Here is a 27,756-nt window from a genome sequence, read left to right on the forward strand (position 1 = left end):
TGTTAAGTCTACGAAGAGTGCAATGATTAATACAAGGATAATAAACAAACAATCCCCAAAAAGTTAACCTGTAGCTGCATGGCCTCTAGCATTGACAACAGTTCACTGTAGATAGCTTTGTTGTTCAAAGGTAGAGCACCTTAACTATACGGTGATCACTGTAGTTGTCGTCACCTAAAGCCGATGATGCACCAAAAACCGGTGCGTGTAGCAGATTCATTCCTATATCTGGCAGCTGGTCATCTCGTCCCCGAATAGGCCTGGTCTTGTCGGACTCTCTGTGCTTTGCTGAACAGACACTCTTTTGGGACTTCTGGTGGTCGAAACAGCCGCACCACATCTTATTTGAGTATAAGATTGCGACAGGAGCCACATACTGCTTGTGAAAACCCATCACTCAGCGAGACAGGTCCTGCTTTATTTTCTAAAGCCCGTGTGTAGTCCGATCGCAATGAAGACGATTTACCTCCCAAAAGGTTGTTTCTTCCTGTTACAATTGTACTGTTCACCACAAACACGGCATACATTAACATATTTTGATGGGGTTTTAAACCTCCAATTTCACCGCCATCCTCACACACTGATGCACCTGACACTAATCTCGCCCAAACAAGGCATTTGATTGGTTTGACATGTTGCATGGCATCACTGATTTACACCGGGTTCCCACCGCTTTTATAACTGATTTTGTGCCATGGACTTCCCCTGGTTTCCCTTTTTTTGTAGCCTGAGGCTACTGACTAGCTAACCATGAGCTAGTTGCTAGCTAGATAACAGCTAGTGTAAATGTAAAACTTGCTCAAGACAGTTCACAGAATTGTCAAATACAAAATGTTGCTAACAGATAGTTAACAGATCCAGAGATTCTTACCTTTGCCTCAGTTTGGCAGTATCATCCAGATAATCATGGCCCTGGTGAGTGATGTGAAGCTTGAGACAGGCATTTGTAGTTCTGTATGATAGCCACATTAGCATTAGCTCAAACGGTCTGGCTGAATAAATACATCAATTACAAATTATAAGTCAGTTCTTATGCCTTCAATAAGGTTCAGGGTTATGGTGGTTTAACTCAATGTGTGTGTCAAATGGGCTCTTCACATAGTTGCGTTATAATACTGAATGTAAATAACATCCTGCAAACAAGTATTACAAAGGCAAACAGTTATTTTATTTAACACTTTGTGGAAGACATGTAAATATTACAGATACTAGTGTCGAAACATTTAAATAAACAAAAAATATAATCCCATAGGGATATATAAAAACTGTTTTTCCTTAAAATTCTTCATTTAGCAAAAACAATTTTAGTACTAGAAGCCTCATAAATACAAACATGTTCTAAAGTCTATGTTCCCTATAGATTACCTGGTTCTTATATGACTAACATACATTACCCAAATTTAAAATCAACCATAATAAGTAGAAAATACTCCTTCAATTGTTTAATGGTGAAAACAGTTAACCATTTGATATCTGAACAATATTAACATATGTTTGCAGCATGTTACTTTTCTAATCCTGAGTTAAGAGTAAAAAATAAAAACAGGCTGTGAGCAATCCATCAACTATGAAGCCACTTTTTTATTAAAACCATGGGTCGCATATCTTGAAGTTGCTTTAGCAAACGCTCAGCACCATTGGAAAAGGTTTTGTCCATTACTATCTTCACATTGTTCACCGATTGAAGACTGAGAGGATTTCTGAAGTCTACAAGGTTTTGACAGGCTTCAATAAATATATCAGGTGTTTCGCATATAATGTTGGCCGTCTTCTGCTGAAAGGTACGCTGCTGTTTTAATGGCAACTCCGTTCTTGAACCTCCACTCATTTTTCTTTTGGGAGTGTGGGTCGATGGTGAAGTTTCCAGGAACTTTAACAAAGTGTCCAGTGCAACACCATCCTCCGTTTCTTCCTCTTGAGAAGCAGTGAAGCTCTGGTCTGAAGTGTCTGTCAACTGGTAAACTTTATCTGCTGAACGATTTCTCAGAGTCAATCTTCTGTCCGGACAAGCTAATGCTCGCCGCTCCGATTTTAGGGGACGCCCCCTCTTTTTGACCTCTGAAGTAGAAGACTGGGATTCAGAACTAGCATCAGTTGACAGTTTAGCCTCTGCTTGAATGATACCATCCAACGCTTCTTGCCCCTGACAGTTGGTCTTTGAAATCTCAGGTTCACTCTCATTAGGGTCCGTCTCCTCAGCGGAGGTGTCTGTTGACATACCCTCGGATTTGTTTGCATCTTTGAATCTTGAGCGTGGGTACTTTTTGCAGAAAATGAACTGGCTTCTCTGATCCTCTATATATCGCTCAGTGAGGCCATGTGTGGTGTAATGTCTGAATATATTCCGTTCAGCCCTCTCAACAGCATCACAGCCTTTTATCATGCATGGGTATTGCAAAGAGAAGTTTTTTGTGCACATGGCAGATGCTTCATCCATAGATTTCAGAGAGGGTTTTCCAAAGCTAGTCCAGTGGTCAGGTGATTTGTCATCTTTCTTCTTAGTGTTTTTCTTCTTCACTTTGAATTTGTTTTCAATGTTCTCTTTACCATTGTTGGGAATGACGCCTGTTGTTCTCTGTTGCTGTGTTCTGGGAATATAAATTAAATTATGCTTTTTCATCTCATGACGAAGGAGGTTTGACTTTGTAGTGTAGACCCGGTCACAGCCATCATACTCACACTTGAAAGTCTGATCCACACTGCCTCTCTCAGAGATGTTTATTTCCTTGTGAAAGTTTTTTATGTGGTCAATGTATTTCTCCACAGATGTGAAGGAGAGTGTACATTCTGACCGGTCACACTGGAATGTCCCTACCTTGATGCTTGACATCATAACAGTGGCTTTATCGCGAGTGAATTTATGAAGCAAGAGGTAATGCTGCACTAAGGTTGTGATCCCCGGGAATATTCTTGAACAGTCTTTCACTTGACATCTGATTTCATTATTCGGGACTTCAGCAGCTTGTTGACCAGGGATATCAGTATCAAGGTCTCCTGAAGACAGGGGAAGGGATGACTGATGCATAGCCCTACAGTGAAGTATCAAATTTAGCTGGATCGTAAAAGCTGCAGCGCATCCTTCATGAACACAACGGTACGGCCTATATGGACTGAAAGAATTGTCAGCATCACACAGTTGAATCCCCAACCTTTTCTGAAACTTTTCTTTCTTTTGTACATGAACCTCATCTTTAGATATTGTGTATTTTGAACAACTTGCCTTTTCAGGTGAGGGTTTCACAGCCTGGCTGGATATCGCCTCTGTTGCATGGCTAAAATATTTAGTGTTCGAACTTGCTTCCGGTCCCTTTTTTAGTGTGTCATCTTGACCGAATTTCTGCTTCAACACTGGGGTGTGGTTCGTTTGCATGGCTGTCATTGATGGCTCATTCTTGGTGTATCCTGTCTTTGATGGTGATTCTAACTGGTAAAATGACTTGTCAAGGTCCTCCAGAGTATCTTGTGGTGATTGCTCTCTCTCAACTGTTGACTGATGGAAGGAATCCTCTTGTACTACATCTCCTGCTGTAATGATCTCAGAGGACTGTGCATGTCCCTCTTGATTTGTGCTTTGCATTGGACAGCCAATGTCAATATCAAGTGGCTCTTGTTTGATTAAAGTCGACACAACCGAAGATCCAGTTCCATTACTACTCTCTACCTCTGTTTCAATAGTAGAGTTGCTTGACTTTTTTTTGCGACTTCCAACCTTTAACTTGTTCATCTCTGCCTGTGTCAGGTGGTGAACCTTTTCATAGTGAATTCTTAGGCCTGTGGTTCTGGTAAATGTTTTCGGACAAATGTGACAAGGATATGGAGAGAATTTGACTGGGGTTTTCTTGAGGTTCTCAATCATCTCAATTGTGTAATCATGAACTCGAGCAAGGTGTCTGAACAATGCCTCTTTGGTCATGAACCCATATTCACAATGATCCATTTCACACTTGAACGGCTTGGGGCCATTGTCACGATTCTGGTCCTCCTTCATAATCAGTTTTGTCGTCATGCTTTGATCACTATCTTTTTGCATGACATTATCGCTTGAGATTGCATTGCTTTGGCGGTCATTGTACTTTGAGGAACAATTTTCCTGCAAACTTTTCTCATGTGCAGCTTCAACTAAATCCAACATTTGTAAGGCATTTTGAATTTCTATAACCTTGTCATCTTGACATGCTGCAATGGAAGTTGTATTTGACCTTTTTTCAGCAAGACTATCATTTGACTTTTCCTCCTTCTGCTGACTACCAACATGATTTTTTGACTGTATCAATTCTATCCAAACTCCTGTTTTATTTGGGCAGAGTTTAGATTGTCCACCTGTCAAAACTGAAGGAAAGGTGTTTAATGAATGAGAATCCAGTGGTTTTGAGGTTTCCTTTTGTGCCAAATCAGAGGTATTTGGTGTGGAGAGATTACCAACAACTTCCTGTGGGATTTCAACAGTTACCAAGTTGTTTGTTGAGCCATTGGTTTCAGGAACATTTGGGTCATTGAGAAAGTCGAGAAATGATGTAGGCAAATCATCCGTTAAATCCATTTCATCTAATGGTTTGCACTGGGAGCGTTTCGAAAGATGACCTCCGAGAGATTTCGTGCTTGAGAATTCTCTAAAGCATCTTCGGCAGATTACTTTACCATTCTTTATAATAGCAGGCCATTTCGTTCTCTTGCTGAGTCTGCAGCGTTTTACTGTCTGTGTCTCATGAACAGCATTCTTGTCGTCTGCAGGGATAGCTTCAGATTCTGCATGACATGTGTTCTCATCATACGAGAAATCTGTTTGGATAGAAGCATGTGGACTAAGAAGCATGTCATCTACAGAGCTGTTCATCTGATTCTCATAACTGGGTGATGTAAAATGGGTTATGTTCTCAATGTTGGTCATCTCCACTGTGTTTCTTGGTGCTACTTGGCCATCATGACTCAATACATTGCTTGGAATGTCTGTTGATGGCCTTGATCTTGAATTAAGATTGGAAGAGTCATCTGGGACATATGAAGCAAGGAAACCTCCAGCTGACAAATTGTTACCACTACTTTCTTGGGAAAACATACTGGAATAGTTTTCTCTCATTAGGGGAACATCAACACTATCTGTATTAACCCCAGAGTTAATTATCCCATAGTGTTGTCCTCCACTGTGCATGTGTCCTCCATTATCCAGCATAAGCGAGCTTGACACATATTCTGACATCTGATTCATCAAACTTGATTCCGATTTAATGGGATGGATGGCACTGCCATGCATATTTGCTGGTGTATGTTCTCTGCCCCTTTCTAATGGATAGCCAGTTGGATGAGATTCTGATTGCCAAGGAGTTACACTCTTATTGGTGTATTCATTCGGATGGAAGACATCTGCATAGCAATTGTTCAATGTAGATGTCCACGCTTCACCCATCTCTGACTGCATTAGCCCAGTTTGATTTGGTGGGGCTTCCCAAGGAGGGCAAACAGCAGGTAAACTTGAACATGCCATCGGATATTCGAACTGCTGTAGTCCAGTATTTCTGCATTGTGATACTTGATGAAGTGATGTTTGGTCCTTTGAAGTCCTGTTCACGGACGGAACCTTTCTCGAAGTTATTTTGGCAACTTTCTTGTACTTCTTAGCCAGTTTCCAGTCTTCAAAAATAACTGGGTGGTTTTTCTTTACATGTCGGGAGAGACTTTTGGGGGTACTGTATTTGCGGTCACATGCTTCAAGTGGACAACTATGTGCATCTTCATCTCTACCAGTTATTGCAGGAGTGCTTTCATATGGATGTAGCAAAAACGGGGGTTCGCTCTTAATTTCTGGTAGAGGAAAGGCCTGTGGTAACACTTTCTGAACAGCTTCAGTTGGTTGGTTATCCATGTCCTCTTTTGGATACCCTTTCAAGGGATTGGTTCCACAGTGATTTTGATCCTCACAATTGGCAATCATATCTTGGAGTGGGACATCAGGAGATAGTTTTGCATTCTCCAATCCGAGCTTAGTTTTGATGAGTGGAACATAACACTTCTGTAACTCCTTTCTAGGATTGATAACAGAATTCAACATGCTCTCGACTGAATGTTTTATTTTCACTGTGCCGTTTGGGTTCTCAGGAACTGTTGATGTTGACGAACCTGATTTAACTACTCCTTCCTTCACATAATCATGTGCAGTCTTCTGATCTAGAATGACAGAGGCAGAGCAGGTTTCCTCTTGACTAGCGGAGCACTGGGTGGAAGGTTCCATTTTAAGTTCAGGATGATTCTCACTTGTGATGGGCACTTCATTTGTATCATGGTTCTGCTGATGCAAATTTAGCTGGGACTGTGAATAGAAAATCTTCCCACAATTAGCTATTTTGCAAGTGAATGTAAGGTAATGTTGTGCCTCATGATCATACAACAGGTAGGCCTCATTGAAAATCCTTCCACAATTAGGGAACATACACCGTGCCTTAAAGTCAGTGTGTTGTCTTTTGTGCATGAGAAGTTCCGAATTGCAGTGAAAGCTGGCTGTGCAATTCAGCTGTATGCAATAGTATGGCTTAGCACCACAGTGCATTTGCAAATGATCATTCAGATGTCTGGCATTAACAAACTGCCGACGACAATACTGACACACAACCTTCTGTCGTTGTATTTCCAAAAAACGTGTTGCTTCCTCGTCATTTTTGTGGGCTTTTACATGCGTTACAAGACTCCGAAAAAACTTGAATACCTTCTGACAGTATGTAACAGGGCAGACACAATCCTCTGTAAATTCAGCTTCATATCTAGTTTGTACAGGCTTTGGAGGACTGACCGTAGTTTGTACAGGATTTTGAGTATTGACTATGACAGTTTCAGCACTGTTGTGATTTCCATCCAGAAAATTAGCATCATTTGGAATGATATTGGTCTCTGCCTCAAGCTTAACGACAGCTCTATCTTTCAAATGATTCCAATGACTGCTGGTGGATTGCATTGGCTTGGGCAATTTCCTAGTTGCTTTCATTGCAGCAAGTCGCTCTTTGCAAGATTGCTTTACATGTGATGCTACATGTGGCTCAAGGATCTCCTTAGTGTTAAAGCTGTCAGCACAAATTGGACAGGTGTAGACCCCATCTTTATAATGCTTCTGTGCATGACGGACTATCCTGTGGCCAAGGAACTCTTTATCACATAGAACACAATACTGCATATAGGCTCGCCAATTCCTAAATCTTGCCGAAACAAACCCTTTCTCCCTTAATTTCTTAGCTTCCCTATTTTTCTCTTTTTCATCTGCAATTTCATTCAATTCATTTGTTGTGTTCAAAATAAAATCCTCAAGGTCTTTGAACTCTGAACCCGTTTCTGCTGCATCATCCTCAAGTCCCTCATCAGTGTCATTGAGAGTGTCAATAGATGACACAATGGATGCCTCCTCACCCATCAATGCCAAACAATTGCGCTTCAAGGTTCTCCAGTCCCAAAATTCTGGATCAAAAGGCCACTGTGTCTTCAAGGCCAACAGTAACTCACAGCGTAGTGAGTTGGGTACTGGAAGATTCTCATCCTCACGCTTTTCATCAGGTTCATTATAGAGTGATTCAACAGCATAATATGAGTTCACAGTAGGCTGATTGAGGAACTCTGTTAGTTGGCATGCCTGTTTCACCTCGAAATCAGTGGGCAAAAGGCAGGAAATAGTTTTGCAGATGGTTGTCCTGCTGTCTGTGTTGTCACTGGATGCCATTTGTAGAGCTCGAATGCACATTTCAATGCACACAGGCAGTCCCACTCCTCCAACCTGAGAAAAGAATAAAGCCAAAGTCAGTCATGAGAATATAAATCGCTACAGGCTATATCCAGGCAGTAACGTATACAATTTTACACAAAGAATTTCACCTCGGACTGGATAACCTTGATGAGGAAGAGGATATGACAGACGTTCCTTGATAGCAGGACCAACTTTCTGCATTGATCAAGAAATGAATCTGCTGAAGACTCTGACCGCATTAAAAGCTTACTCCAGAATAGTGTGAGCTCCCTGTAAGAAAAGTATATCCTTATTGGTCTGCTACACACGAAGGGCTTTACAAGAGATAGTTTGTCGTCAACATACAACATCCGCTCTAAATTGTGAGAGCAAGTGGAAAATGAAGAGGGCAATACTCACCAGGCACAATACACATCTCCCTGGAGAAGCTGCCGCTTGAGGAACGCAGAGCACAAACAAAGGGCTCCTTTTTCATCCCCATCCGACTCCAGGTTACAAATCATCTCCAATGCATCCTTACAGTCTACCTGCGTGATCTGGCACAGAAAAAACATTATGGTAATTCATTGCCATCCACAGTTGACCATTTTACATTAGAGCCGTCTTCATTCATCATTATCAAACAGGAGTTTTTTAATTTCTTAAAAGACAAGCCTTTGGTCAGCCCCCTTATTCGAATGCACTTGCCTGGTAAATGACTTGATGTAAATGCTATTCACTCACCTCTTGCATGAGTTGTTCTTGTGTTTTTGTCACACACAGGCAAACAAAGTATGTCTGCTTGAAGTTCCCTTTTCCTTCGTAGTCTGGATACTCCGAGCACATCTTCGCTAAGACGGCTGCTTTCTCTGTTCGATTCTGTTTGATAAGGTGCTTTATTCGCATATTAAGGAGTGTAGGACCTTCCATCTGCAGGAACTCATTAACTGGGGAGTAGAGAAAGAGAACACTATTACAGATAGCACTTCTGAGCAGTCACCACAACATTTAATCAGTCAACTCACATATAGCAAAAACTTTCTACTAGGAAGAGAAAAAAAACAGGTAGGCTAAAACGAACCTCTGTCAATTTCAGGTATCTCATTAGACAGAATGCTGCACAGAGTGGTGTTGTTCCACACACCAGGCGCCTGTGCCATAGCTGATAGCATGTGAAGCTGTGTGTTCCCATTTTCTTGCAAAAGGCTGTGTGCCAACTATAAAGGAAAGGAAATAACTTCATAAAACTTTTCAGATATACAAACCAACTTTTCAAAACACAAGATTCTCCAATTATGTCAAATAGTGTTTGTGATATGTGCATGCATATTCCAATTCAGCTGCAAAGCAACACCGTGTCACTCTTTTTCTAGAGAATTGGCAGTACAAAAATAAAATAAATAAAAAAAGTTCACTCCATACATTTCTGTTCTATGCAAAGTTGATTTAAAAAAAAAAAAGAGCAACATTGAGACTAACCTTGACAGAGGACTGAAACTCCCCCCATAAGGCACCAGGGACATGCTCAGGCAGTGAGAGAAGGAGCTCCAGACAGCTCCTGCAAGTAAAACAGGGTCATTCTATGAGTTTCTTTAAGTTCATGCTAATGCTGCTAAAGTTGTGTGCAGATGACTAAAATGAAAGAACTTCTGCCGCAGCTCTTATAAGGGAAGCCTAATTTATTTAGCTTGTGAAATGAGTGAGGCAGGATTACACGGAACCCAAACCGGCTGCGTGCGTGCGCCATTGTGCATAAATGTATTTTGTCCCCCCACACCAAACACAAATCACGACACACAGGTTAAAATATCAAAAACTCTGAACCAATTACATTAATTTTGGGACAGGTCAAAAAGCATTAAACATTTATGGCAATTTAGCTAGCTAGCTTGCACTTGCTGGCTAATTTGTCCTATTTAGCTAGCTTGCTGTTGCTAGCTAATGTGTCCTGGGATATATACATTGAGTTGTTATTTTACCTGAAATGCACAAGGTCCCCTACTCCGACAATTTATCCACACATAAAAAGGTCAACCGAATCGTTTCTAGTCATCTCTCCTCCTTCTCTGGACTTTATATTGCGATTGGCAACTTTCAAAAATTCGGTGAATTACCACCACCGACCTCGTTTGTCTTTGTCACCCACGTGGGTATAACCAATGAGGAGATGGGAGAGGCAGGACTTGCAGTGCGATCTGCGTCACAAATAGAACTGACTTCTATTTTATCCCTTGGCAACGCAGACACTCGTTTGCTCGCGCAAGCAGTGTGGGTGCAGTAATTGGATAATATAGATTTCTACATTTATTTTGCGACGCTCGTATCGCGTCAGTATTAGGGCTGTGGCAGTCATGACATTTTGTCAACCGGTGATTGTCAAGCAAATAACTGTCGGTCTCACGGTAATTGACCGTTAATTAACAAACACATTTAGCATAGCCTACAAGCCATTGATGCGGACCTTTGGAACATCTACATTTTAAAAAGTCTAGTAAATCCATGTAATATAGCCTACACCATCACAATAAATCAATTATTTTAGACAGGTCTGAAGAAAATGTATTCTACTTCATTAGAACAGAATAGCATACTCTGAGTTGTCCCTATGTTAGGCCCTGATATGGCTATGCCATATGGCTGTGGGCTACACTAGTTCGTTTAGCAGACAAGATTTGCTTAGAATTCCATGGCATTATTTTATAGTATGAAGCATACAATTGAACATAGCTGAATAAAATAGAAAGGATATTTTCTCCAAACGATTTGAGGGAGTGCGCACAAGACTATTCTGTGTTGAGCGGTTAATAAAGAAACAGGTACTCGTATTTGCTTAATTTAGTTATGTAACTTCAGTTGTGATACAAATGTTGGGCTATACGTTTAGATTTTTTTTTACACATGCTACATGATGCGACTAATGATGATTTGAAAAAAGTTGCATGAGCTCAGCTTTGTTTTTTGCGCAAGCTGTACACACGTCATCAGTCTCTCATTCACAATTTGACAAGCACTTGAATTTCCCGGCTACATCCCCTTTGTGTGGCCGTAATGTCCCTTAAAAAATCCATGCCTTTTGCAGCCAGTGGCCGTTGTGCCCTTGGGCTGAACATATTAAAATTCCCTTCTCCCGGCTGCATTCCCGAAGCACTCGGCACCTCTCACTCACATGGCTCTCCGTCACGTGAATGGGTCTTTCTCACAGGCTACAAGTGAAGACAGACACATTTGGCTGCAACACAGCTGGGATCGAACCCGGGTCTGTAGTGACACCTATAGCACTGCAGTGCCTTAAACCGCTGGTGCCACTAGGGAGGCCCATAAGGGTGCAATTTTCACCATAAAAATATCTTCCCCAAACTTGACTCACGCGTTGTGTATGTATGCCAGTTAGGCTCCTACACCCATTGTAAAGCGGATAAATGCGCTTCAATTTAAGTTATTTGGCCGCTTTAGTTGTGATACAAACCTTATCAAAACATATAGGCCTATGGGCTAGGCTACAAAAGGTTAAAAAAGCATGTTCTGTTTCTTGCCTTAAGCTGGGCATCATTCACAATTCACAAGTGGTAGGCTAATATCGTCACCTATCACATTATTGATTCAATCTTGTCTTTACATATACAAAATAATATGGGTGAAATTTGTTTTGATTTAGAATGGACCATTATCACGCACCCGTCACGAAACAGGGGCAGCGTATAAAAAATACATGGCATTTATGCACTTAAATAGCGACTGGAGGGCGCTTTTCCCGTGGTTCATTTTCATACCAGCGAGGTAGGCTATACTCCTGTTTTAAAGAGAAGCAAAGTGCTTAATATTAGGAAAGTTGAGAAATAAATATAGCAGGCCTAGCCTATAGAAAAGAAATGGGATCCTCTTTTTAAAAGAGGCCATCAACTTCTCATGCAATTGTGTAGCACAAAATGAGCTCAAGAAGTGTTTGATTAGATTTTAGATTACATTGATGTCAGAGTTAGAGGGACAAGAGTGCAGAGTACCAGGCAGTTAGCATGTTTGGTACGCTACTAACAACCATCAGCAGCATCAGTTTGGAAAAGCCTAACTACCGTGACTAAACGGTCACCTGGAATTTGACTGCATCATGACTCACGACCGCTGGTGTGGCGGTAATACGATCACCATAACAACCCTAAGCAGGATACAGTTGTATTGGTCAGTAGCACTAGCAGAAGTGGAATGCAAACAGTCATTCAACAACATAGGCCTAGCACCATCTGAAATACTGCATAGCTGTTTCCATGAAGCATCCATGCATATGAATCAGATAGACATTATCGAGTACTCACATTGCTAGGTTTTCAAGAACGAGTGGCACATTTTCACATTCGGAGGAGAGACAGGACGTGGCCTTCGCATAACTGAGTATGGCCACTGTGTACGCCTCCAGTAAAGGCAGTGGCTCCTCCTCAGTCTTCCATCGGCCTGCATGTTCCACAAGGATCTGTAAACAAATGACACCATCATGGCATGCTCTCAGAGTCTGGAATAAAATGTGGCAAGCTGATTAGTGCTTGCTATTAAATTTATTTGTATTTTTTCAACTTTCTAACTACTTGACAATTATCATAGAAAATGACAAATGGACTAATTTCATTAAGTATTAGTCCTTCCAAGTAAATTAGGCTACACTCCATTAAAATAGCAAATTGAAAAAAACACAACTACCAAAACAATTGGGAAATAATCAGGGCCGGAACGACACCAGTACCACCATACTCGTTTAATATTGTGGCAACGAAACAAAACTTTTTATGAAAACAGCCCTCATCCAGTCACATTTAATTTATTTGCCAAGCTATAGCACACAATATTTTACATATAGCAGGTTTTTAAAGGACCAAAGAGTTTGGCCTGCTTAGTGTTTACATTTTTGCCATGGAAAACATACTGTGATACTGGCATCATCCCAGCCCTATAAATAATAGTCCTTACTCTAGCCCAGGGATGGGAAACTCCTGCCCTCAGGGCCCTGATTGGTATCACACTCTCTCCCCCCCAGCCCCACAGCTAACACACCTGATTAAACAAATTACATTCTAAAACTGAAATAGACATTGGATAGTTGATTATTGGAGTCAGGTGTGTTAGCAGGGGACGGTACAAAAGTGTCACCAATCAGGCCCCGTGGACTAGAGTTGCCCATCCCTGTGCTAGCTTATGGCACTGTCTTGCCTAATATATCAGACTAACTAGGTTTCCATCCAATTGGATTTTAATGTGAAGATCCTAAAATCTTCATAAAGAAAATATACATGTGTTTCCACCAAACTGACTTGTTGTGGATAAACTTTGCATGTTGACCTAGTGCAAATGTGCCCACTAGTCTTGGCACGTACGCTCTAGCGAACAGCTCGCAGATACAGCGGGTAGGCTAGTCTACATGAGATTATGGATAAGAGCAAGAATAATTTTTATTTGTCAAACAGAGCCAAAAATGTATCATGTCACTCAATATTTATTGGAAAGGAGCATCAAGTTAATCATAGTGCACTTTCACCATCCTGTGAAGTTCATAAGTTATTCTATCTGTAGACTAATAAAGTACATGGTTTCAGGAGTCGTGGTGGGAGAACCACACACACACACACAATATCGCGTGACGCCAAGTTTACTTTGATATGATGGGTATTATTTCAATATTAGAGCATTAAAAAAGCTTTTCCACCGCCATTTCTCATAATAATTTAACCGACAAAAAGAATCACAACGTACAAATTGTTGGCATTTATAAAATTGAATCAACCATTTCAATAACAGCTGTTGCGATGTTATTTTATATGCGGTATGACTTACTCAAATAAGTGTATTAACAAACCACCATACAGTCAAACAATCCACTGCACAAAATTGGAAAGTTAACTCACAACATCTACAAGCAAGAATGTTCAATAAAATTACATTTGAACTTAACCCACACAGGTAACTGGTAGAGTATCCTTTTCTCTCTAAATTTGAGAATAAATATCCACAGGAAAGTACTAAACTGCCTTTTCAAACTGTTACCGGCATTGAGATTTCTATTATTTGGCACATGCTCAAAACCATGTAAAGACCTGCAAGACTTCGGTTAGCATGCGTGCATCGCGTACATGTACTTAAATCTTGTGCGCTTACCTCGGGCTATGAACAAACAAATCATGAGCGCCACAGAGACCCTTGTTTTCAAGTTGGTTTAAAGCTGCTCTATACAGAAATCTGTCATTTTCTGGTTGCTAAAATTGTAAGTTTGCCTAATTTCTGTTTGTGTGACAGAAACAAGCAAGTACAGCATTCTACCATCTAAACCACTGTGAAATATATTTTAGATAACCAAAAATATTGTATTTTCAGCTGTTTGAAGACTCAACAATGAAACACTTCAGAACAGGAAGCATAGAAATTGCGCCATAGAAAGATCTACTGCTTCTTAGACTTGTTTTCAATGCAAATGACAGACATAGAAAACACACATTTCTATGTGAATTTGGTCAGGTCGCCCAAAAAGTTATATATATATTGCAGCTTTATTAATACTTCTGTGGTTATTTTTTCTAAAATTTATATTAACAAAAGGACCAACAACTGGTAGAGTAAATACATTTTATTCAACATTCTGGCTTGTAATGGTTGAGAAGAAACTTTAAGAAATGTTGTTTTTCAGTGCATCGTTTCAGACTATATAATCAACCAAAAAGGTATCACAGCCAGATATATTAGGCAATGTCCTGTCAAGCAGCACCCCTTGGAAATGGTTGGCTAGTTCATTTTCCTTTATGTCTTGAAATGTGTCAAGTCAAAACCTAGCCCTGATACAGAAGTCCATTGAGACTCAGTCCTGGGATGCTCCATTCAACCGCAATTGGGAAAGTATTCAGACCTTGACTTCTTCCACATTTTGTTCCATTACAGCTTTCTTCGAAACTGGATAAAAACATTATTTTTAATTAGGTAAATCTTTAAAACTACACACAATAACCCAAAATGAAAAAGCAAAAACAGGTTTAGACAATTTTGAAAAATAAAAATCAGAAAAACCTTGTTACATACAGTACCAGTCAAATGTTTGGACATACCTACTCATTCAAGGGTTTTTCTTTATTTTTACTATTTTCTACATTGTAGAATAATAGTGAACAAAACAATGAAATAACTCATATAGAATCATGTAGTAAACAAAAAAAAGTGTTAAACAAATCAAAATATATTTTCGATTCTTCAATGAGTCTTGCTTAGATGACACCAGAACTTGTAGGCTGCTTTTCCTTCACTTTTCAGTCCAACTCATCCCAAACCATCTCAAATTGGGTTGAGGTTGGATGACTGGAAGCCAGGTCATCTGATACAGCACTCCATCACTCTCCATCTTTGTCAAATAGCCCTGGAGTGGAGGTGTGTTGGGTCATTGTCTTGTTAAAAAACTAATTATAGTCCCACTAATCGCAAACCAGATGGAATGGTGTATTGCTGCAGAATGCTGTGGTAGCCATGCTGGTTAAGTGTGCCTTGAATTCTAAATAAATCAGACAGGGTCACCAGCAAAGCACACCCACACCATTACACTTCCTCCATGCTTCACGGTGGCAACCACACATGCAGAGATAATCCGTACAGCTAGTCTGCGTCTCAAAGACACGGCGGTTGGAACCAAAAATCACACATTTGGACTCAGACCAAAGGACAGATTTCCACCGGTCTAATGTCCATTGCTCGTGTTTCTTGGCCCAAACAAGTCTCTTTTTCTCATTGGTGTGCTTTAGTAGTGGTTTCTTTGCAGCAATTTGACAGTGAAGGCCTGATTCACACAGTCTCTTCTTTACAGTTGTGTCTGTTACTTGTACTCTGTGAAGCATTTATTTGGGCTGCAATTTCTCAGGCTGGTAACTAATGAATTTATCCTCTGCAGCAGAGGTAACTCTGGGTCTTCCTTTCCTGTGGTGGTCCTCATGAGAGCCAGTTACATTATAGCGCTTGATGGTTTTGTGACTGAACTTGAAGAAATGGTCAAAGTTCTTGACATTTTCAGGATTGACTGACCATGTCTTAAAGTAATGATGGACTGTCATTTCTCTTTGCTTATTTGAGCTGTTTTATTGCCATAATATGGACTTGATCTTTTACCAAATAGGGCCATCTTCTATATACCACCCCTACCTTGTCACAACAACTGATTGGTTCAAACAGATTAACAAGGAAAGAAATTCCACAAATTAACCTTCATCAAGGCACCTGTTAATTGAAATGTATTCCAGGGGACTACCTCATGAAGCTGGTTGATAGAATGCCAAGAGTGTGCAAAGCTGTCAAGGCAAAGGGTGGCTCCATCGAAAAATCTTTGTTTAACACTTTTTGGTTCCTACATGATTCCATTTGTGTTATTTCATCATTTTGATGTCTTCACTATTATTCTAGAATGTAGAAATAGTACAAATAAAGAAAAACCCTGGAATGAATAGGTGTCCAAACCTTTGACTGGTACTGTAAGAATAGAGACAATTTGCTATGAGACTCAATATTGATGCTCAGTTGAATCTTGTTTCCATTATTCATCTTTGAGGGTGTTTCTACAACTTGAACTTGATTATTCAATTGATTGGACATGATTTGGAAAGGTACACCTGTCTATATATAAAAAAGGTCCCACAGTTGACAGTGCATGGTAGAGCATAAATCAAGCCATGAGGTCGAATAAATTGTACGTGGAGCTCCGAGACGGGATTGTCACTGACAGCGCTCCAGAGTTCCTCTGTTGAGATGGGAGAACCTTCCAAAAGGACAACCAGCACCAATCAGGTATTTATGGTAGAGTGCCAAGACAGAAGGCACTCAGAAAAATGCACGACAGCCCACTTGGAGTTTGCCAAGTGGACTCTCAGACCATGAGAAACAAGATTCTCTGGTCTGATGAAACCTTTGGCCTGAATGCCAAGCATCACATCTGGAGGAAATCTGGCACCATCCCTATGGTGAAGCATGGTTTTCAGCGGCAGGGACTGGGAGACTACTTACTCAGGCTCGAGGGAAAGATGAAAAGGAAAATACAGTGAGATCCTTGATGAAAACCTACTCCAGAGCACTCAGGACCTCAGACTATGGCAAAGGTTCACCTTCCAACAGGACAATGACCATAAGCACACAGCCAAGACAACACAGGCGTTGCTTCGGGACAAGTCTCTGAATGTCCTTGAGTGGCCCAGCCAGAATCCGGACATGAACCCGATCAAACATCTCTGGAGAACTGAAAATAGCTGTGCAGCGACGCTCCCCATCCAACCTGACAGAGCTTGAGAGGATCTGCAGAGAAGAATGGGAGAAACTCCCCAAATACTGGGCTGCCAAGCTTGTAGCATCATACCCAAGAAGACTTGAGGCTGTAATTGCTGCCAAAGGTGCTTCAACAAAGTACTGAGTAAAAAGCCTGAATACTTATGTTAATGTGATATTTCAGGGGGGGTTATATAACATTTGCAAAGATTCCTAAAAACCTGTGTTTTGTCATTATGGGGTATTGTGTGTAGATTGATTTAATACATTTTTTCCTAATCAATTTTCGATAAAGGCTGTAACGTAACAAAACGTGGAAAAAGTCAAGGTCTGAATACTTTCCGAATGCACTGTATAAATCCTAGTGCAGTCTCCTGTAGGAATATTTATGTCAATTACTAATGTAAAGAATAGGGATGCACAATATATCGGTGAACATATAGGAAAATCAGCCAATATTAGCCAAAAAAGCCAACATCTGTATCGGCCCGATGTCTAGTTTAACGCCGACGTGCGTACCTATATAACGTAGGTACATGATGCAATGACGGAATGTACAATTCTGTGCGACACAGCATTCCTAACCTAGCCCACAATGTCTGCTGTGTGAATCGAGCAGTTAACAAGTCAGCCGGCAATTGATGGAGTAAGAACATTTCAGAGAGACAGCAAAGGCGAAATCCATTAACGCCAAGATAACGTAATTCATTGCCCTTGACAATCAACTGTTCTGTCGTGGGTGATGTTGGCTTTCGCCGACTGGTTGAGCACCGGCATACACTACCAAGTGCGCTATTTTTCAGATGTTGCCCTACCGGAGTTACACAGTAATAGCACTGCTATAAGCTTCACGACATACCATGGAATGCCGTTTGTGTCTTCGCGTGTCAAAAAAGATACACGTCAAATAACAGTTCCATTGTAGAATGTTGTGTGTTAGGAATTTGCACGTGCAAGCCAAGCGCCACTACCATCAGTAGCACTGTCAAAGCTGTACAAAAAAGTCTGCAAACAAGCAAACACCGGCAACGAACGATGTGTTTAAAATACTGCGTTTGTAATAAAGCATAATTTGTTCGACAGCAACTTCTGGGATAGCTAGCGTTAGCTTGGTAAAATGCGAACATTCACCCCATATACAGTGGGGAGAAGAAGTATTTGATACACTGCCGATTTTGCAGGTTTTCTTACTTACAAAGCATATAGAGGTCTGTAATTTTTATCATAGGTACACTTCAACTGTGAGAGACGGAATCTAAAACAAAAATCCAGAAAATCACATTGTATGATTTTTAAGTAATTAATTTGTATTTTATTGCATGACATAAGTATTTGATACATCAGAAAAGCAGAACTTCATATTTGGTACAGAAACCTTTGTTTGCAATTACAGAGATCATACGTTTCCTGTAGTTCTTGACCAGGTTTGCACACACAGCAGCAGGGATTTTGGCCCACTCCTCCATACAGACCTTCTCCAGATCCTTCAGGTTTCGGGGCTGTCGCTGGGCAATACGGACTTTCAGCTCCCTCCAAAGATTTTCTATTGGGTTCAGGTCTGGAGACTGGCTAGGCCACTCCAGGACCTTGAGATGCTTCTTACGGAGCCACTCCTTAATTGCCCTGGCTGTGTGTTTTGGGTCGTTGTCATGCTGGAAGATCCAGCCACGACCCATCTTCAATGCTCTTACTGAAGGAAGGAGGTTGTTGGCCAAGATCTCGCGATACATGGCCCCATCCATCCTCCCCTCAATACGGTGCAGTCGTCCTGTCCCCTTTGCAGAAAAGCATCCCCAAAGAATTATGTTTCCACCTCCATGCTTCACGGTTGGGATGGTGTTCTTGGGGTTGTACTCATCCTTCTTCTTCCTCCAAACACGGCGAGTGGAGTTTAGACCAAAAAGCTCTTTTTTTGAATCATCAGACCACATGACCTTCTCCCATTCCTCCTCTGGATCATCCAGATGGTCATTGGCAAACTTCAGACGGGCCTGGACATGCGCCTGCTTGAGCAGGGGGACCTTGTGTGCGCTGCAGGATTTTAATCCATGACGGCGTAGTGTGTTACTAATGGTTTTCTTTGAGACTGTGGTCCCAGCTCTCTTCAGGTCATTGACCAGGTCCTGCCGTGTAGTTCTGGGCTGATCCCTCACCTTCCTCATGATCATTGATGCCCCACGAGGTGAGATCTTGCATGGAGCCCCAGACCGAGGGTGATTGACCATCATCTTGAACTTCTTCTATTTTCTTCTATTTTCTAATAATTGCGCCAACAGTTGTTGCCTTCTCACCAAGCTGCTTGCCTATTGTCCTGTAGCCCATCCCAGCCTTGTGCAGGTCTACAATTTTATCCCTGATGTCCTTACACAGCTCTCTGGTCTTGGCCATTGTGGAGAGGTTGGAGTCTGTTTGATTGAGTGTGTGGACAGGTGTCTTTTATACAGGTAACGAGTTCAAACAGGTGCAGTTAATACAGGTAATGAGTGGAGAACAGGAGGGCTTCTTAAAGAAAAACTAACAGGTCTGTGAGAGCCGGAATTCTTACTGGTTGGTAGGTGATCAAATACTTATGTCATGCAATAAAATGCAAATGAATTACTTAAAAATCATACAATGTGATTTTCTGGATTTTTGTTTTAGATTCCGTCTCTCACAGTTGAAGTGTACCTATGATAAAAATTACAGACCTCTACATGCTTTGTAAGTAGGAAAACCTGCAAAATCGGCAGTGTATCAAATACTTGTTCTCCCCACTGTATGTGGTCTAATAAAAAAAATGAAAGATGAACCAACATACACAGTGCCTTCAGAAAGATATTGTCACGATCGTGTGGCGGATTGACGGACCAAAACGCAGCAGTAGGAAAATAAGCCATCTCCTTTATTTGATGAAGAAGGCAAAACGAAACAAACACACTTACGAACTAATCAAACCAATAAACGATCGTGAAGCTACAAACGTTGTGCACAAACATACAGGCTACTAACGTTCTTACATAGACAATTACCCACAACCAATGAGAGCCTATGGCTACCCTAAATAAGGCTCCCAATCAGAGACAACCGAAATCAGCTGTCTCTAATTGGGAACTCATTCAGGTAACCATAGACTCTCCTAGACAACTAAACATAATAGACAACGCTAGACATCTACACTCAACACAAACCCATATACTACACCCCATAACCCCTTTACCATATAAACACCCAAAACTAACAAAACATAAACATTCCCCATGTCACACCCTGACCTAACTAAAATAATAAAGAAAACAAAGAATACTAAGGCCAGGGCGTGACATAACCCCCCCCTTGAGGCGCGAACTCCGGGCGCACCATACACAGTCTAGGGGAGGGTCTGGGTGGGCTTCCATCCACGGTGGCGGCTCCGGCTCTGGTCGCGGTCCCCACGTCACCACAGTACCTAAACACCTCCTAGGCTTCCTCCAAACGACCCCCCTCCACCTTAACCCCATTGCATTCAGGGGCAGTTCCGGACTAAGGGGCAGTACCAGGGTAAGAGGCAGTACCAGGGTCAGGGGCAGTACTAGGGTCAGGGACAGTACCAGGGTCAGGGGCAGTACCAGGGTAAGGGGCAGCACCAGGGTAAGGGGCAGCACCAGGGTAAGGGGCAGCACCAGGATAAGGGGCAGCTCCGGACTGAAGAATGGCAGCTCCGGACTGAGGGACTGCAGCTCCGGACTGAAGGACTGCAGCTCCGGACTGAGGGATGGCCCATGGCTGGCTGACGGATCTGGCTGCTCATGGCTAGCTGACGGATCTGGCTGCTCATGGCTAGCTGACGGATCTGGCTGCTCATGGCTAGCTGACGGATCTGGCTGCTCATGGCTAGCTGACGGATCTGGCTGCTCATGGCTAGCTGACGGATCTGGCTGCTCATGGCTAGCTGACGGATCTGGCTGCTCATGGCTAGCTGACGGATCTGGCTGCTCATGGCTAGCTGACGGATCTGGCTGCTCATGGCTAGCTGACGGATCTGGACGCTCATGGCAGGCTGACGGATCTGGACGCTCATGGCAGGCTGACGGCTCTGGACGCTCATGGCTCGCTGACGGCTCTGGCTGCTCATGGCTGGCTGACGGCTCTGGACGCTCATGGCTGGCTGACGGCTCTGGACGCTCATGGCTGGCTGACGGCTCTGGCAGATCCTGTCTGGTTGGCGGCTCTGGCAGATCCTGTCTGGTTGGCGGCTCTGGCAGACCCTGTCTGACGGACGGCTCTAGCGGCTCCTGTCTGGCGGGCGGCTCTAGCGGCTCCTGTCTGGCGGACGGCTCTGTAGGCTCATGGCAGACGGGCGGCTTTGCAGGCTCATGGCAGACGGGCGGCTTTGCAGGCTCATGGCAGACGGGCGGCTTTGCAGGCTCATTGCAGACGGGCGGCTCAGACGGCGCTGGGGAGACGGATGGCTCAGATGGCGCTGGGGAGACGGATGGCTCAGATGGCGCTGGGGAGACGGATGGCTCAGATGGCGCTGGGGAGACGGATGGCTCAGATGGCGCTGAGGAGACGGATGGCTCAGATGGCGCTGGGTAGACGGATGGCTCTGGCCGGATAAGGCGCACTGTAGACCTGGTGCGTGGTGCCGGAACTGGAGGCACCGGGCTAAGGACACGCACCTTCATACTAGTGCGGGGAGCAGGGACAGGGCACACTGGACTCTCAAAGCGTACTCTATACCTGGTGCGTGGTACCGGCACTGGTGGCACCGGGCTGAGGGCACGCACCTCAGGACTAGTACGGGGAGAAGTGACAGTGTGTACAGGACTTAGGAGACGCACAGGTGGCTTAGTGCGTGGGGCCGGAACTGGAGGCACCGAACTGGATACACGCACTATAGGGAGAGTGCGTGGAGGAGGAACAGGGCTCTGGAAACGCACTGGTAGCCTAGTGCGTAGTGTAGGCACTGTAGGTACTAGGCTGGGGCGGGGAGGTGGCGCCGGAAATACCGGACCGTGCAGGCGTACTGGCTCTCTTGAGCATTGAGCCTGCCCAACCTTACCTGGTTGAATGCTCCCGGTCGCCCGACCAGTGCGGGGAGGTGGAATAACCCGCACCGGGCTATGTAGGCGAACCGGGGAAACCATGCGTAAGGCAGGTGCCATGTATGCCGGCCCGAGGAGACGCACTGGAGACCAGACGCGTTGAGCCGGCCTCATGACACCTGGCTCAATGCCCAATCTAGCCCTACCAGTGCGGGGAGGTGGAATAACCCGCACCGGGCTATGCACACGTACAGGAGACACCGTGCGCTCTACTGCGTAACACGGTGTCTGCCCGTACTCTCGCTCTCCACGGTAATTACAGGGAGTAGGCGCAGGTTTCCTACCTGACCTCGCCACTCTCCCTTTAAGCCCCCCCTTGAGAAATTTTTTGGGTTTTCCCACAGGCTTCCTACCGCTTCGTCGTGCTGCCTCCATTCGCCGGTATCCCTCCTCGCACTGCGCCAGAGAATCCCAGGCGGGCTCCGGCACTCTCCCTGGGTTGATCGCCCACCTGTCGATCTCCTCCCACGTAGTGTAACCCAGATCCTTTGTAGGTTCTTTTTCCTGCCTCCGAGCTAGCTCCTCATATCGCCGCCTCTCTGCTTTCGCTGCCTCCAGCTCAGCTTTGGGGCGGTTATATTCTCCTGGTACCTCCCGGTCTAAAATTTCCTCCCATGTCCATAAATCCTTGTATTGCTCCTGTTGCCGCTGGTCATGCTGCTTGGTCCTATGGTGGGTAATTCTGTCACGATCGTGTGGCGGATTGACGGACCAAAACGCAGCAGTAGGAAAATAAGCCATCTCCTTTATTTGATGAAGAAGGCAAAACGAAACAAACACACTTACGAACTAATCAAACCAATAAACGATCGTGAAGCTACAAACGTTGTGCACAAACATACAGGCTACTAACGTTCTTACATAGACAATTACCCACAACCAATGAGAGCCTATGGCTACCCTAAATAAGGCTCCCAATCAGAGACAACCGAAATCAGCTGTCTCTAATTGGGAACTCATTCAGGTAACCATAGACTCTCCTAGACAACTAAACATAATAGACAACGCTAGACATCTACACTCAACACAAACCCATATACTACACCCCATAACCCCTTTACCATATAAACACCCAAAACTAACAAAACATAAACATTCCCCATGTCACACCCTGACCTAACTAAAATAATAAAGAAAACAAAGAATACTAAGGCCAGGGCGTGACAGATATTTTTACTTATTCCACATTTTGTGTTAAAGCCTGAATGCAAAATGTATTAAATATATTTCTCACCCATCTACATACAATATACCCCATAATGACAAAGTGAAAACATGTTTTTCGAAATGTTTGCAAATTTATTGAGAATGAAATACAGCAATATCTTATTTACATAAGTATTTCACCCCGAGTAGGGCTTTTTACAATACACTGGTATTGATGCACAGACCGGTTTGGGTTTTTACTTTACCTTCTACAACGGTATTTGAATGTTTGGTTTGTTAAATGGGATACGCCGTGTTTTGTCCATTTTTATAGTTTACTTCGCTACTTGAGTCATCTCTCTCCCTCTCCATGCTGGTTTCCACACAGATCTAGCCCCGCCCCATCACTCAAGGAGCGCATTTGTTGTTCCTCGAAAACAAGACACTTGCGTTCAGTCTGCATGGTCAACGCAGCCCATGCAACAATGTTGACGACAATGATGCCGTTTTCACTTTGCTTCTTAATATAAATCCACTAGCGTTCTACAATTACACTTAATTTGTGTTTCTTACATCTGCAAACAGCTAGTTTGTCTTTTCTTAGCAAGTTGGGCCTAAATCTTCTTTGCTGCTAATGCTAAGTTAGCTGTCTAGCTAGCTAATAAATGTACTGAGTAAGAGAACATAATTAGTTATACTGCCTGATTGTATCAGTGATGGTATAGACCTAAATCTGCATGTTTGTGCAACACTATCTTTTAAATCATAGAGGAATACACGAAGCATGAATAAGTAAGCTACATGAAGTAGCTAAGAGAAAACATTCAATGTAGCCAAAGATTATAGGGTCCCCTTGGAAACACTTGTCAACACTTCGGTTCCTACCCTTTCACAATAACGCATCTCTGGCATTTTCATGTCAAACACTATTCAAAGTGCCCACTATTATATTCTAGCTATAAAAGGAGAATAATCATTATATTTCCATAATTCCAACAGCTCACCCAAGTGTTTTTCTCTAATTCACAAGTCAAATCACAATTGCAACATTTGGTTAAAAATAAGGCCTAGGTTGTTGGCCCATATCGTGCAACCCTACATGGCAGTGTGAAAATGATCTCAAATTAGTGCAGGAAATGCAGAAATTGATTTGGTTGAAGTTGAATTGAACAGTATAAAACAAATCAGAATTGAGAAAGACACATTCTAAAGGATTTCAATGGATGTTGCCAGCCTATGGTCACGCACTTTCCATGAAGCAAATGTATAACTTTTATTATTCAAAAACATAAAATAACATGATTTTATATTTTGCCCTAATCACCCAGCTATACCCGAGTCAATACTTTGTACAAGCTCTTTAGGCATCGATTGCAGCTGAGTCTTTCTGGGTAAGTCTAAGAGTTTCCACACCTTGATTGTGCAACATTTGCCCAATTCTCTTTTCAAAATTATGCAAGCTCTGTCAAATTTGTTGTTGATCATTCCTAGGCAACCAGGTCTTGCCATAGATTTAAGTAGATTTAAGTCGAAACTGTAACTTGGCCACTCAGGAACATTCACTGTATTCCTGGGAAGAACTCGCCTTGTGTTTTAAACTATTGTCCTGCTGAAAGGTGAATTCATCTCCCAGTGTCGAGTGGAAAGCAGACTGAACCAGGGTTTTCGTCTAGGATTTTGCCTGTGCTTAGCTCCATTCTGTTTCTTTTTTATCCTGAAAAACTCCCCAGTCTTTAACAATTACAAGCATACTCATAACATTATGCAGCTACCTCTATGCTTGAAAATATGGAGAGTGGTACTCAGTAATGTGTTCTATTGGATTGTTTTTGCAGTATTACTTGAGTAGTTTCCTTCCTCTTCAGCAACAGAGTTACATAGGACGCCTGTATCTTTGTAGTGACTGGGTGTATTGATCAGTGGTGTAAAGTACTTCAGTAAAAATACTTTAAAGTACTACTTATGTCGTTTTTTGGGTATCAACTTTTACTTAACTATATTCCTAAAAAAAAAAATGTACTTTTTACTCCACCACCCAAAAGTACTCGTTACATTTTGAATGCTTAGCAGGACAGAAAAATTGTCTCATTCACACACTTATCAAGAGAACATCCCAGTCATCTCTACTGCCTCTGATCTGGTGGACTCACTAAACACATGCTTAGTTTGTAAATGATGTCTGAGTGTTGGGAGCGTGCCCCTGGTTATCCGAAAATTAAACAAAACAAGAAAATGGTGCCGTCTGGTTTGCTTTTAAATTATTTTTACTTTTGATACTTAAGTGTATTTTAGAGTCAATTTCTATTAAGATATCTTTACTCTTACTCAAGTATGACAATTGGGTATTTTTTCCACCACTGGTATTGATAAACCATCCAAAGTGTAATGAATAACAACATGCTCAAAGGGATATTCAATGTCTCTTGTTTTTTTAACCCATCTCCCAATAGGTGGCCTTCTTTACGAGGCATTGGAAAACCTCCCTGGTATTTGTGGTTGAATCTGCTCGACTGAGGGACCTTACAGATAATTGTATGTGTGGGGTACAGAGATGAGGTAGTCATTCAAAAATCATGTTAAATACTATTAATGCAGAGTGAGTCCATGCAACTTATGTGACTTGTTAATCAAATTCTTACTCCTGATCTTAAGCCTGCCATAACAAAGGGGGTTGAATACTTATTGACAAGACATTTAAGCTTTTCATTCATTTGTATATATTAAAAAAAAAAGATATAAAAACATAATTCCACTTAAACATTGTCGGGTATTGTGGTCCAGTGACCAAAACATCTAATCCATTTTAAATTATGTCTGTAACATAATAAAATGTGCAAAGTCAAGGGGTTTGAATACTTTCTGAAGGCACTGTAGCTACACAAGCATTATACAGGAGGCTGCTTGGACTTCTATAAGCCCAGCTGCTGAATGGAGCCTATAGTGTATGCAGTAGCCTACAATAGGCTAAACCACACGGAGTAGTTAATAGGCTACCCATGCAGGACAACATTCAAAGTTGAGAGTGAGACTAGCTTGAATGCTACAAGCACTGACGATCTTCTCCCTGCCTGTCATCCCTTCCCCCAGTCGAAGGGAAGCCTAATCTCTGCTCAATGAGTAAGGGTCCTCTAAGAAGGACAGTCCTAAATAGACTACAACTCAGGCTATTGCTAAACGTAGCCTAACATATGTATTTCATTGCATCTCCAACATATGAAAATAAATAAAAATGTAATTCTCAGCACATGATAATAAACACACAAAAATCTTGAGGTGACCAGGTATTTAGAGGTTGCAGAGAAAACCCTGTGTTTTAGTAAGTTAGCCTTGAAACCATTTAGCCAATCTTGTGTTTATTCTTATTACACAGTCAGTGTCAGATAAAACACTATTGTCGTCTTATCTCCAAATGGAGCCTGATATGAGATTCATTCATAATCCCTAATGTGACCAATGAATTAATCACTTCGCACAGATGGGGCTTCAAACAAGGCCCACCAGGTTTGCCACATTACACAAAAAACCCAAGACTATATATGAAGCACAAACCCGAATAAACCTACCCACAAACAGGCTGATGAGTTAATATTGTTTTTCTAACAATTAAAACTATGCATACGTAGTTAACCTATGCTGTGCATGAAAATGAATACCATTAGGTTCACCAGGCCCTATAGAATACTTTTGCAGGCACACTCAATATTGATCCACTAATACAATGGACGAAAGGAAAAACGTTCTGTTGCCATAATTTAAAGTAAAATATGCACGTTTACATGGATGAATGATGTTTCGTCTCGTGCAAACCCTAAAACACTAACAGCTAGAGCATGTGAGTACAAGTCTGCACAAAAAGCTAACTAGCTCTTCCCAGCATCAAGGAGCCTTAACTAGCTAGCTAGCCAGCATTCAACTAGCAACTCGCTAACTAGCTTGGGAAAATTAGTGATGTTCGGGTATAATTTGAAAGTAAGAGAATGAACTAAATATCGGAAAACACGTATGATGTATATAGTCCACTAACTACTATCATTGTAAGTTAAAACAGGGAGTAATTGTGTTTTTTATGTTCTGATGTGGCTAGCGCGAGCTAGCTACATTGTTGTACCTAACGTACACGCGCATCATCAGGCTGGAAGCTGGATGGAAGACTGCAAACCACTAGGATGGGTAGTTGGAAGAAAAAAAATGCTGACCTGGCAGAATTCCTGGCAGAAACGCAAAGAGGCCTCAGACAGTGATTCCGAGCTTTCTTTTAGCGTTGTGGTCAATTCCTGGAACCGTTCTCGGAGCCCTTCGATAGCTTTCCTTGTGTCATATTCCTTCTCTGTCTCTCCCCCCGCCATCTTCACAACAATCACGACCGCGTACGCACAGATGTTACGCTGCCAGACTTGCACACGCACGGACAGGGGGAGGGGAGAGACGACGATAAAAGCGCTACATCAGTGTTACCGGCACAAGCGTGCATGATCTTATATAAAAATAAGATAAACCAAAAAAACATAATACATTACTTATTAATTGAAAGATTCATATAAGATGTTGACAATTATGTTAATAGGCCTACTAGATATAACCTAG

At 42.3% G+C, this 27,756-nt stretch overlaps 1 protein-coding gene across 1 annotated transcript; it reads right to left on the reverse strand.

Moving 5' to 3' along the window:
• Positions 1 to 1,146: 1,146 nt before the first annotated feature.
• Positions 1,147 to 27,625, reverse strand: LOC139530572 (zinc finger protein 292-like). The gene is made up of 8 exons (XM_071327103.1): positions 27,369 to 27,625; positions 12,010 to 12,164; positions 9,179 to 9,257; positions 8,781 to 8,916; positions 8,444 to 8,646; positions 8,120 to 8,256; positions 7,849 to 7,990; positions 1,147 to 7,750 (listed from the first exon to the last, which is right to left on the reverse strand). Exons 1-8 carry the CDS (start codon positions 27,516 to 27,518, stop codon positions 1,562 to 1,564), a joined length of 7,191 nt encoding a protein of 2,396 aa, XP_071183204.1. The 5' UTR covers positions 27,519 to 27,625; the 3' UTR covers positions 1,147 to 1,561.
• Between the last annotated feature and the right edge of the window lie 131 nt (positions 27,626 to 27,756).

Source organism: Salvelinus alpinus, chromosome 9, assembly GCF_045679555.1.
Source record: "Salvelinus alpinus chromosome 9, SLU_Salpinus.1, whole genome shotgun sequence".
Lineage (NCBI taxonomy): Eukaryota > Metazoa > Chordata > Actinopteri > Salmoniformes > Salmonidae > Salvelinus > Salvelinus alpinus.

Coding starts and splice junctions, on each gene's coding strand:
- LOC139530572 (XM_071327103.1), bottom strand. CDS start 27,518: ATGGCGGGGGGAGAGACAGAGAAGGAATATGACACAAGGAAAGCTATC. Junction 12,165..27,368: donor TCTGCCAGGAATTCTGCCAG/GTCAGCATTTTT, acceptor ATTTGTTTACAG/ATCCTTGTGGAACATGCAGG. Junction 7,991..8,119: donor GGAGATGTGTATTGTGCCTG/GTGAGTATTGCC, acceptor CTTTTCTTACAG/GGAGCTCACACTATTCTGGA.